The sequence below is a fragment of the Melopsittacus undulatus genome, chromosome 12 (genome assembly GCF_012275295.1).
Source record: "Melopsittacus undulatus isolate bMelUnd1 chromosome 12, bMelUnd1.mat.Z, whole genome shotgun sequence".
Lineage (NCBI taxonomy): Eukaryota > Metazoa > Chordata > Aves > Psittaciformes > Psittaculidae > Melopsittacus > Melopsittacus undulatus.
The window spans coordinates 7,463,598-7,476,407 of NC_047538.1; the positions used below are offsets into that span (position 1 = coordinate 7,463,598).

General features: G+C 46.3%; 1 protein-coding gene across 2 annotated transcripts in view; it reads left to right on the forward strand.

The window, feature by feature from the left end:
• The first annotated feature begins 1,477 nt into the window (after nucleotides 1-1,477).
• Nucleotides 1,478-12,810, forward strand: part of MIB2 (MIB E3 ubiquitin protein ligase 2) — a 36,367-nt gene continuing 25,034 nt past the window's right edge. For both annotated transcript variants that reach the window (XM_034068316.1, XM_034068317.1), the window contains exons 1-4: nucleotides 1,478-1,592; nucleotides 2,040-2,158; nucleotides 11,761-12,111; nucleotides 12,560-12,731. In XM_034068316.1, coding sequence (XP_033924207.1) covers nucleotides 11,865-12,111; nucleotides 12,560-12,731 — 419 coding nt within the window. In that variant the 5' untranslated portion in view covers nucleotides 1,478-1,592; nucleotides 2,040-2,158; nucleotides 11,761-11,864. The remainder of the gene's footprint in view (nucleotides 1,593-2,039; nucleotides 2,159-11,760; nucleotides 12,112-12,559; nucleotides 12,732-12,810) is intronic.

Sequence of the window (12,810 nt, forward strand, 5' to 3'; positions counted from 1 at the left end):
AAGGGTAAAACGCACTGCAGGGCTGCTCAGCACCAGGGTGCATTCAGTCCACTCATTTCACATTCATGTTTTCCCAATCCCCCTGATGTGTGTGTGAGTGGTTTGGCCAGCACCACTTCTGTGCAACACAGAGGACAAGGGACACCGAGTCGTTCAGTTTGGCTTTTATTAAGTGACAACAGCAAAAGTGGTTTTGAACACATCTTTTGTACCCTGTAGGTATAAAAGTTATGGTGAATGCCACCAGAATTTTGCTCTCTTCAGCCTTCATAAGCCCTTGGCATTCTGCTGCCTGGTGTCTTTGTTTCCTCCTCTAGGGCTGTAGATGGTATTCCCGCAGGGATGGTGGGAACAGGAATGGCATGTGATTCTTTTATGATCTTGCTGCCCTATTGTTGTGAGTGCAGGGTCTTACCTGGTAAGTCCTGTGCTGCTGTCTGATCACTCTGAGGCTTGCCATAAACACCCTACTCCATTTCGCTGCTGTGAACGCTGTTCTTTGCTATCAGCACAGGCCACTTTTAACCCTTGCTCTGCTCTGCCAGTCTACATTAGCAAAGATGCAATGTAAACCAAACCTCCAGTCCATCAGCTTCAACAGAGCCATGCTTGATGTGTCACGGAGCAGCAGAATGGACCAGGCAAGGGTAGAAAGAGTGGGTTAAGGTGTCTCTGACCTCCGCAGAGTGTGTCCTTCCAGACAGAACAGATCCATATGAACAGTGCCACTGGAAAACACAATACAAACTCCTAAGCTGCCTCTGCCTCGCTGGGGAGAAAGTCATTATAAAAGTAGCATTACCTTATGCTGTTAGATTCGCACATTCTGATTCATGCGTGTTGGCCCTTAAGCCACCAATGATCCCATGCAGGCAGTACCAGAGCTATGATCTTACCCCGCAGACAGCCTGCAGAGCCTTTCAAAGCCCTCCTGGCTACCTGCTGAGCAAAGACACAGGGCACCTTGCAAGGAGTTACACTGCATTCCCGAAACTCCCTACATCAGCCTAAGATCATCCCAAAACCTGAACACTTGAGTGTTTAAAAAGGAGTACATTCGTTCCAGCTGGTTTCAATGGCACAGAGAAAATAGGAATCAATCATGGAATGGTTTGGGTTGAAGGGACATTAAGCTCATCCAGTTCCACAGGCAGGGACCCCTTCCACTGGAGCAGCTGCTCCAAGCCCCTGTGTCCAACCTGGCCTTGAGCACTGCCAGGGATGGGGCAGCCACAGCTTCTCTGGGCACCCTGTGCCAGCACCTCAGCACCCTCCCACTGATCCGCGTTCCCAAACCTTCATCCCGTTCGGCCCCACAAGCGCGTCAGCCGCAGCAGACACCACCGAGCACAGCCGGGGCCGGGGCCGGGGCCGGGGCCGGGGCCGCTGCGGCCTCCCGGGAGTTGTAGTCGGCGGCGCCCCGCGGGCGGGGAGAGGGGCAGGCCCAGGACTACATCTCCCATCGTGCCCCGCGGCTGTCACCGGTCTGCGGGAGGCCTGGGCGGGGCGCGCGGGCGGCCCCGGGGGAGCGGGGTCGAGCGGCGCCGCTGCAAGAGCCGCGGGGCTCCGGCTCCTCGGCCGCTTCCCCGGGGGTAAGCGGGGACGGGAGCGGGGCCGGAGCGGGGCCGGAGCGGGGCCGGGGCAGGGCAGCGGCAGGGCAGCGGCAGGGCAGCGCCATCGCGGGCCGGGTCACCTCAGCCGGCGCGGGGCTGCCTCAGGGCCCGGGGGCTCTGTCGGCCCCGTTGGTGGCTCTCTGGGCGCCGCGGTGTCGCCGGGCCCGGGGTGCTCGGTGCCCCCGGGGGCTGCGGGGGGAGGCAGAAGGGCGGCCGCAGAGTGGCTGCTGCTGTCGGCGGCCGTGGGGAAGCGGCTCCGCCCGGGGGCGGCTGCGGCCGGGCCGGAGCAGCCTCTGCTGTGGGGGCCGGTGCCGGGTCCGGGTCTTCGTCCGGCGGAGGGCTTGGGGAGGGAAGGGGCCGGTGGCCGTGGGCTGCAGCCGCGGTGCTCACCTGGGCCGCTGCTTGTGTTTTCTCCTCTGTCCCTAGGCCACTGGAGCGGGGCTGTGCTGAGGATGAATGAGGGGAGGAAGCGAACAGAGCCCTTGGCTAAGGACAGTGGCTTTGTGAAGGGTTGTCCGGAATTCGTTTTCTCTCATATCTGTCAGGTAAGTGCCTGGTTTTTATCCTTCTCCTCCCTTGGGCTAAGCTGTGAATAGGTCTGCTGCAAGCGGCCGGTTTTCTTGCTGCCATGGTTGAGGCTGTAATAGGGTGCGTCTGCTTGGTCAGGATCCAGTTTTGGTCCTTCTGGATGGTGAGTGCTGGGTGCCCAGGAGGGTGTAAACACACATCCTATCTTCCTGTTCTGGAACAGGTACTGCAGGTCAGTCCTTGCGTGCTAAGGTGAGAGCTCAGTGCTAAAAGTTGGCAGTGATTCCTGCCGGGCATTTTGTATCACTGGAGTGTGTGCTCAGGTCCAGTGAGAACTGAAGCACATGTGGCTTTCCCTGCCCAGTGTTTCTGTACAAGAGCCATCTTCGTGAACTGAGAATCAGTCCAACAAGGGGCAAACTTAAACCTAGAGAAGGTGCAGCTGTGCTGGGAGCAGTCCATGTGCTTGTCCTGATTTCCCTGCAGACACTCCACTCCAAAACTTACCTTCTCAACCTAACAAATCCTGATTTCTGACGCAGTTAGAAACAAGTGAGCGCTGCCTCACCTTCATGGAGGTCACTTGGGCTTGGCTTTGCTACTCAACCGGCTCTTTTTTGGCTAAGAGCCTCATTACATCCTCTGCAGTTCTCTGTTGCAATAGGAAGAGTTTATTTGGCTCAAATGGGATGCAATTTGTATTTATCTTCTGTTTAACAGCTCCTTGGTTTCTTAAACCTGCTTCCTATGAAGAACAACACAGTTGTGCATCCTTCTAGGTCTTTCATCCATACTTGATTACCTGTTGAGTTTTTCGTTAGTTTCAGGATAAAGACAAGTGAATTCTCAAGGGATGCAGTTACTGTAAATTACCCACATTGTTGTGATTGGGATGATGTTGTGTGTCATGTTGATAATACAGATCAGAAAAAGAAGGCTTCAATAGCCTTGGCAGAGCTGGAGAAGCAGAAAGCAAAGCTGAAAATGAGTTATAGGTGTCTAGGTTTGTGTCTGGAGAAGCTAACTTCCATTTGGTGGACGATGGTTCTCTTCAAGAAACTCCTCCTTAACTCAGCCAACTAACAAGGCAGTAGATGGGGTGTCAGGTAACTCATGCTGTACTCCCAGCTCTACCACTGATGTATCTTTACTACCTTATGCCTGTTTTCCATATTATTCTTGTCTGTTCCTGTGGTGGAAGGACATGATTTCATTTAGTGCCTGCAACATGTTAGCAAACAGTTACCTAGCTGTTGTTTAACAGTGTTACCACTAGTTCTGTTTTCTTGAATCATGACTCTCTGTTTAGGCTTCAGAAGGGTAAAGATGTTTCCCCTCACTTTCTCTTTGTACACCATAGCTCTGTGAGCCACTGACTTGAGAAAAATCCTCATACTTGTATGATATTTGGTTAATTCTCTGCTTATTATGGTAGTGCTTGTAGCTTCATATGTCTTGATATTTATTTTGGGTGCATGTTTAAAGCTTTGTGACTATCCTGTGCTCAATTAGTGTATAAAGAACCTGTTATTTTCCTGCTTTGGTGGGCAGTGGCGGCTGATCCACTGTTGGGATTGTATGGGAGAACTGGGAGGCCATGCATAGCTTCTTACCACTAAAACCGTGACAAATGTCTTGGAAGTTGCAAGAACTGTGGAAATACTACAGGTGTGGAGGTGGAAACTGTCTCCTTCCATTTTTACTTGGAGAGGGGTATATTCATGGCTACTTTGATCAACAGGTGTGTGGCTACATGACCACCATAGGCTATTCAGAGCGCATCTCTTGCCTTGTCTTTGTATAGCATTAGTATTGGCTGCTCATTCATATATTTGGTTTCATATGGTTTTGCTGAAGTTGAAGGCTCTCTCCAATCGTAGGTCATGTTGCCCCTGCCTGCCTGTTCCCATCAAATCTGTTCTCCTTCCTCATCATCTCTGATGCAGCATTGCTCCTGGGCTCTGATAGAATTCAGGGTCATGCTGAATGTGACCATAGCACTTGCAACAGTGCTGATCATGCCCTTTCATTTTGGGTTGCTGTTTTCCAGGGATCCAGGAATAGAATGCAAAGTCCTGGGAGCAGACTATTTGAATCTTAATTGTTTTACAAGGATTCTGATTCGTGGCACTTACGGAGGGGCCAGGGTGTTGTAATACAGTGTACTCAGACAGGGGCAAGGATGCATGCTGGATCATGAGTTGATACCTTCTACTCACTGTCCAGACTGAAAGATAACATCTGTACTTCTAAAATGTACAAACCTGTAAGTGAACTGGTGTGCATGCTGACCCTCAAATCTTCATTAAGTACCAGGGAGGAAAACAACAGCAGAGCTCCATTCTCTCTGCTCCTACATAGCTGATGTCTCTCTAGCCAAAGGCATGTCAGGTTAGATTAGACTTAAACCTTTTGATCTGCTTTCAGAGCACAGAAAGGGCACGCTCCATGCTGGAAACTGACAGGAGTGTGGTGTTGTCCATTCTGAAAGCCTGAAGGGGAATCTGAAAGTTGGTAGGATGACCTATCAAGGAGACTCAGCAGGTTTTATGCTCTAGCTTGCTTTATGCCAGAGTTTGAAGTAGCTGCTTTGCATTTTGGAAAGTTGAAGGAAGCTTTGTTCCTAACTCAGATGATTTATAATCCTGTTGTGTGAGTTCCTACAAACAGCCTATCACAGAACCACCCTACTATGTTTTCTCCAACCACATGTCTGCCAGCAGGACATCAGTGTTAATTCCTCTTGGGTTTTTTGTTCACTCCTGCAGTGATGTTAGTCTTCTGATTTGGAATGACTTGTAGGGAAACTTACTGCCTGTCTGAACAGACAAGGCAATTGTAACTAGATTGCTAGATTGGAGGATTTTAAACTTTTCAGTGATTTATCCCAGATTTTCATGGTAAATAGCATTTGAAAGCTGGTGTGAGGGATGTGGACCTGAGCTTTACTTAGGGTTCAATACCACCAGCTCTGCTCTGGCCTCAGAGATACATTAGAGCATTGTCTAAGAGCACAATTTAATGCAGTGTTAGCGAGTTTTTGTTGTTTTCCTTATGCCACAGGGATATTCCATGAAGGGTATGGGAAAGTTAAAATACCGTTTTTTCCATGTAAAGTGAAAAAGACCTTAATTCAGTCTTAACAAATAATCGTTTGGGGTTTTTTTAAACCATCACCTGGTGGTTTTGTGTGTTTTGGGGCAGGGTGTGTGTGTGTGTTTACTGTAATGCAATGTAAATTTAACTCTGAAATCTCTGTTGAGGAACAAGTGGATTCTCATCAGTCCCAGCTACCAAGCTTTTCAAGGCTTGAGGCAGCAATCTGCAAGCTGTCAGGTCCAATTAAAGCAAATGGCTGGAGCTGTTTTTCTCCCTCCTGGAGAGAGCACAGTTCATCAAGAGCCAGAAGGAAATATCATTGGGATCATGAGCAATTATCTTGTGGGATGTAATGAGAAAGATCCACCACATGCCCAGTGTGAACTTTCACTTATAATTACTCTTAATTCTCCAGTGGGCACATGAGTGCTGATCTCACCAATTTAAAGCCTCGAGCTTTTGTATTCAGTAGAAGGTGGTGGAAGGAGCTTGTTCTTTTGTGGGGCTTGACTGATGTTGACTTGTAAATCTGAATTTTCAGCATCCCTGACCTGGCAGAAATCATCCTACCTTACTGTGTGTTGTTAACTCTGGTGGGCAGCTAAGCACCACACAGCTGCTTGCTCACTTCCACCCCATGGCACAGGGAGGAGAACTGGAAGGGTCAAAATGAGCACTGTTCAGCAATAGCTACAACGTGAGTGTGTTATCAACAGTCAACAGTGCTTTGGTCACAGATCCAAATTGGAGCACTGTACAGGCTACTACGAGGAAATTAACACTGTCCCAGTCAAACCCAGCACACAGTAGTATACCAGAACCTCTGTTGTTGGAAGCCTATTTATTTTTGGCTTGCTGGTGGTGTTTCCCAAAGGCTGTGTTTGCATTTGTGTGGTTTAAAGCAAATATTGACCTACTCTGCAATCCAGTTTATTTCATGGGTTTAGTCCATTAGTTAGCATGGAGCTGATTCATTAAAAATACTGTGCTAAGTCTTTGCTCCTGGTAGATCATGTGCCTGATACTGTCACTTTCTATTTATTTTGTTACTCATTGCTGACAAAAATCCCTTTTTGGTCTGTAGCACATGGTGGCAAAACCAGTTTGGATTGAGGTTATGCAGATGAGTGCTTGGTTTTTGGAACAGGTTTGCTCTTCTGGGTCTGCTGTCATCACAGGTGGGTTGAGAAGTGAAGGTTCATGACCAGCTCAGCTCTGGTTAGATAGCTTTAGAAAACTACAAGCTTTTTGTATGCCTTTGTACCCAATGGGAGGAAGTTTTGTGATTAGTATTTTTCATAAGACTTCAGCCATATTGAAGATGTGGGGCTTTCTGGATCCAATCTGTGAACAAAATAAAGGAGAGGTGTCTTCTAGCTGAGGTTTCAGTTGTGGTGCTCCTGGATCTAGATGTAGGCAGTACTTTCTGTGTGTTTAACCTCAGAAGTAGAGAGGACTTCACAGTGTTCAGGTATAACCACAAAGAATACTCATCCCCAGTGTTTGTACTTAAACTCAAGACATTTAAATCTTGTAACAAGGAAGACAGAAGATAAACCTGCAGTTTTTAAATACCATCTCAACCCTTGGAAGCATTATGGGATGCTGACCTTCTTGGTCTATGGAGCCATTTTTTTTTCCTAGTGCATCCTCCTTGCAGTCTAGATGATGACTTGCACATTATGAACCCCAAAATGTAAGGTATGTAACTTCTCTGTAACTTCTTCCATCTTTAGGGTCTATTCTGAGATTGTCTGCCATTTGTTAGGGAACCAGAATGCTGGGGTCAAGCTTCTCAAATGGGTTTGCACAGATCTAATGGTATTGAATATTAATACGTTTGCTGGAGCTTCTTAGGCCTTCATCCTTTAAGAAGGTGAAAGAATAAATACTAAAGCAGCATGATAGCCACCGAGAGTCTGCAGCTTGAAAGGGAAGGCAGCCTTCCCCTCTCACCATAACAACTCAGTGCCAGAATACAATTGGTGTGAACTGAATGTAAAATTCAGTTCAGGCAAAACAGATCAATGGGCTGGCATTTGTAAAGGCCAAGTGTTGATTGTAGAGGTAAAACGCACTCAGTGGCACCTAGTGCCTGGCTAGTTATTTTTAGCACTTGCTCACTCTCTGTCCCAGTATTTCATGATGTGTGCCTGCTCTTAACACAGCAAAGCTGAGATGACAAGATATTAATCCCTGAGCAAAGGCATATTAATCACCTGCTTTATTCTGTTTATATAATACAGTTAAATATACTCTGAGAGCAGGTGAGGTTTGGGGCATGGAAATGATTTAACCTCATGCCTGCTTTTTGCTTGATTGATTGGTTTTAACAGTGGCAGGTGCCCCATTTCTATTTTTCTTGCTGCCGAGAGTGATTTGTCAGCAGAATGGCTTCATTTATCTGCTATCAATATTTAAGCCCCAGAAACATCATCTGCTCTTTCCTCCTCTGTGCCAACGATGCCATCTCGTAAAATTTAGACTAAGCAGAAATCCTGACAGCACAAGAAAAAGTGAACCAAAGGCTCATTGAGACCTTGTGGCTTCACAGGGGAATGTTAAACTATTCAGTCAGTGATGCAGATCCTTTGGTGGGCTGAGAGGAACAGGGATTTCAGGGGTTTAGTCTGATTTCTAGTGGTTAAGTTTGTCACACAGTACCTTAGAGGATCTGCTGGTGCTGGGAATGAGGAGTTTGTATCTTCTGTGCAGTGGGGCTGGGCTCTTAAGTCTTTTTTGCTTTAGCCATGAAAGATTGAGCTTGGAAACTGCCTTCTCCAAAATGGAGAGTGGGACCTTAACCAGGCTTCCAGTCCCAGTGGCTGATCTGACTTGTGCTGCTCTTGTTATGAGCAAGGGCTATGGAATGAGATCTGGAGAACAGTGAACAACTAGATGGGCCTGACTGCATGTTTTTCCACATCAGGAAGCGGGGCTTTTACTAGTGCTGTGTTACGAGGTAGTAGGAAAGCTCAGCGTTTGTGAATTAATAATGTAATGAAACAACTACCCTGAGAGCAAAAAAATCCCTTATCTTGTGTTAATTTTTTCTCATTTAGTAAGGTTCTATGTATAGGTAATAGAAGGCACTATTACCAGGGAGCTTCTTAAGAGGCCTGCTAAGAAGGCAAGGGTTTTTAGTGGTGGGGGAGCTAGTATAAAGTAAGAGACTGACTGAATTGGGTAGATAAACTTGGTTCAGAAGGAATGGGAGCGAATTAGAATATGAACTTCCACTGGAGGACTTTTGGGCTGCATAGAAAGGCAAAGGAGGGAGATTTGCAAGTGATAGAGTTTGGCATTGAACTGATGTGAACTGGAGTTGGTAAAATGCCATGGCATAGGCAAGAGTCTCCAGATGGGGCCTCTACCAGGAGCTGGAGGTTGAGTACATCAAGTTCAGGTGTGATGGCAGCCAGGGCCTCCTCTGGGATTGCGGTTCCAGAAGGCAGCAATAAAAGCTTATGATAACTCCTGACCTCGCCTGGGAGCCAGGGGGGTACAAAAGCTACAGTGGTCTTTGTGTGGTGGTGAGTCAAAAAGAATTATTTACTGTGTGCTTTGCTGGTTTTTTGTTCTGTTTTCACTTAATAGTGACTGTATTTGTGGGAATTGGGTGTCTCCTTGTCAGAAATGACATTGTCTCCTGTTAATGAGAGTACTTGCGTGTCTGCTGCTGTGCTGTCCTGGGAGCTTAGTGTTTGCTGAGGAGAAAGAAAGGTGAAGGGTAAGCCTGGGTATGTACCAGGGCTGCATCCAGAGGGTTGAATTGTATCAGTTTTAGGGGTTTGTAGCCTGTGTGTGCTCTGTATTCCTTGAAAAATCACCTAAGAGCAAGAGGATGAAAGAAAGAAGTAATCCCTGGCATTGGTCAAGGCCAGGTTGGATGGGGCTTGGAGCATCCTCCTCTAGTGGAAGGTTAGCAACCCCATGGTGGGGGGTTGGAACTGGATGAGCTTTAAGGTCCCTTCCAACCCAAGCCATTCTGTGGTTCTGTAAGTAGACAGTGTGAGCTCTTTGGTAGCTGTTGGATGTTGCCAGTCTCATTTTCAGAGACAGAAAAAAAGCATTGCTTTAAAGAAAAACAGAGACAAAATCACCTGCATCTTTCTCTGTTTACTGAACTGTTCAAATAACGTGGTAACTAAATGACATGCACTGATTTTGTCACTGCTTGCACCACTGGTTGCTTCTGTTTACTGTGTATCCAGTGCAGCAGCAACCTTTGCCTCTTGCCGGGCAGATGCCAGTTGTCTTTAGAGCACCTTTTACCAGCAGCAGTTTGAGTGTTGGCAGAAAATGGCAGTAATTATTGCAATTAACATGTGAACTGAAGGCACTGAAGTATTTTCCCTTTGTTCCAGTTAAATATGACTGGGATTTCCTAAGAATGGATTCCTGGGTTACACTTGGGCAGTTCTTTGTCACAGTCGATGGGGTCAAAATGTTCGGTCAGGATTCAGAAATATGCTTATGTCATAATGGTTTATTTGTTCCTAGTTACTTTAAAATCCCATGGGAAACTGACATTTTCCCTGTGAATAATTTCTAGCAGCTGTACCTATCCTTCCTCAGAATCATTGTGACCCAGAAAACACTGAGGGAGGAGTGTTTGCTTCAATGAGTGAAACATTTCCACTTAGGAAGTAAATAATGCTGATCTCTGGCAAGGTTCAGCTTGCATGAGCACTGTAATTCATCTTGTAAGGATTCTGAATGGTTCTTTGCTCTCGTTACGCATTGCCCCTGCGTATTAGATGGAAATGCAGGCTGCATTTGGTGCCTTCTTGTGTGGAAAATGTACCTTTGTATTGTCGGGTGTTTGCATTTGCTTTCTCTGTGGTGACTTTGTCTTGACTGTTTGGTAGCAGCCTTTAAAAGAAGCAGTTCTGCCTCTTAGTTAAAGCAATAAATTGCCTGTTTTATTAATCTGATCTGAAGGAAGAGGGGATTGTACAACTCATTAGACTCTGCAATGTCTTCAAGAAGGATATGCTTTCTTTTTGCTTTCATAAAGACAGTAAACACTGGTGCACCTTAAACTTGGCAATTTCACATCCACCTCCACAAAGGAAGCCTAAATTAAAGTGTTGCCTGAGGCATTTTTAGTGATGATGAGAATAAAGCTGACACGAAACTCACAAGGACATTTGGGTTTGATGTTGCTCTCATATGGCTGGTGTTTGGATGTCGCAGTGATGAGTAGCAGGAAAAGTCCAAAGCTAGAGAGATGCTAAAGCTGGACAGAAATCAGGCTCTTTCTGCATGCTGGAAACTTGATTTTGCATCCAGTTACTCCTCCATACATTTAAAAGAGAATGTTTGGCTGGAGAAAGATCTTATTTTTAGGCCTCGGTGGGTTCAGTTGCTTTATTGGTAGGTGGTGGTGCTAAAAACACATCACATGGCACAGAACTGCTGCTATTGCTGGGTCTGAGTACACATCCTATTAGCTTGTCACCTAAACCAGGTTGGTCAGCCTGGTTTGAACCTGCTCTGGGGCAGGGAAGTTGGCTGTACCTTGGGAATCTGCATGGTTTGAGCCTTGGCATTCTGTTGAGTCCTTTTCTTTCAAATGTGCAGAAGATTCTTCATGTTATGGGTGCCCAAAAACAAAGGGGTGCTGCAGTAGATTTTTCCAGAAGTCAAACCAGCATCTTGGTCCTACATATGGAAAGCCACACTCTGTCTTGTTCTGGTAAAAGAGGTAAACCAGGCTTTGAAACTCTGAGTTAATTCAAAGTTGTGGACATGCTGCATCCATGTGGTATTCACTTCATTTATCACTTGTCATGGCAACAGCTGTAAAGGCTATTGCAAGCTTTTAATGATCCCAGCACAAAATCTGCAATGCTTATTGCAGGTAAGCAATTCCACTTCCCTGTTCTGCCATTGATAAATAGCAGCAAAAATTGACATTTCTTTGACATTGGCACTTTAAAACTGCTGTTACTTTTGAGAACAAACATTTTTTCCATATGCATCTTTAAAACTTCCTGTATCCCAAAATCAAACCTAGAACTCATTTTCTGGGCAAGTGAAATTCAACCCTGCAGTCTCATGTGGTGTGATGCATATAGAGTCTTCCTGAAAAATAGATTGATACTGACTTTTCATTGCTAAAATCATGCTGCTGGTGTTTTCCTGGTCATTTCTTTCAGCACTGTTTACTGTGCTCGTTCATTTCTGTTGCCATCGTGTCTCTAGTAGCTGTTGTACACAATCACAGAACTGGTTTAGGTTGCAAGGGACCCTAAAGCTCATCCAGTTCCAACCCCTGTCACAGGCAGGGACGCCTTCCATTAGAGCAGCTTGCTCCAAGCCCCATCCAATCTGGCCTTGAATGCTACCAGGGATGGGGCTATTACACAGATGTTTCTGTGCCTCGGAAGTCTGCCTAGTTTGTATATCTGAAAAAGCTGTGAGGATCCCTGTTTTGGTAAAGGAATAGGCAGGTCATTGTGGGGAAAATGGGATGTGTTGAGAGGCATCACTTAGTTGTGTGTTACTTTATTAGGTGTGCTGACCATGCTCCTGGCGATGCTGACTGTGTTGCTGGTGATACTGCCTGTCTCCAGGACCCTCTACGTGGAAGAACTGTAGGGCTCTCTGTGCAGATTGATGGACGTGGACCCCTATGCCAGCATGCAGGTTGGGATGCGGGTAGTTCGTGGAGTGGACTGGAAGTGGGGCAACCAGGACAATGGAGAAGGGAATGTTGGAACTGTGGTTGAGATTGGTCGGACAGGCAGCCCAACCACTCCAGACAAGACTGTGGTTGTGCAGTGGGATCAAGGCAACAGAACCAACTATCGGACTGGATTCCAAGGGGCTTACGACCTTCTTCTGTATGATAACGCTCAAATCGGTAAGTACAGCACAGACAAGAAGCACGAAACTGGTACTGTAAACCCATCTCCTCTAGCATATGCCTGCCTCACATGCTAGCTGGAATGTTAAGCCTTTGACAGCTGCCTTTGGATTGATGCTGAGCAGCAGTGTACATTCAGCCAGTTCATGCAATGTAATTCCTGTTTGCCTCTATGCAAAGGCTTTTCTTTCCTCTTTTATATCTGTGAGCCTAATAGTTTTGCTGACTGTCATTCTGTTGAATTCTGGCATGGCTTTTAGGATCAGAGTCCATTAAGCTGGGAAATGGATAATTCATATTACACATCACTTGATATTACATTGCTGCATCATCTTCAATGCTCAGTGCTTGATTTTATTTCTTTAAAACATGCTGATGTAGTTCCTAAGAGCATGGTCAGCCTGTTTTCTCTGGATCTTCTATTCCTTTGCTTTTGTTCTCCTAGGTGTCCGTCACCCTAACATCATCTGTGACTGTTGCAAGAAGCATGGGATACGGGGAATGCGGTGGAAATGCAAAATGTGTTTTGACTATGACTTGTGCACACAGTGTTACATGAACAACAAGCATGATCTGTCCCACTCCTTTGAACGCTATGAGACAGCGCACTCACAACCGTAAGTGATGCTGCAGGGGAGGTCCAGTTAATCCTGTTGGGATCTGTAAGTCACTGTTCTGTCACAGTGGTCTCCAAAA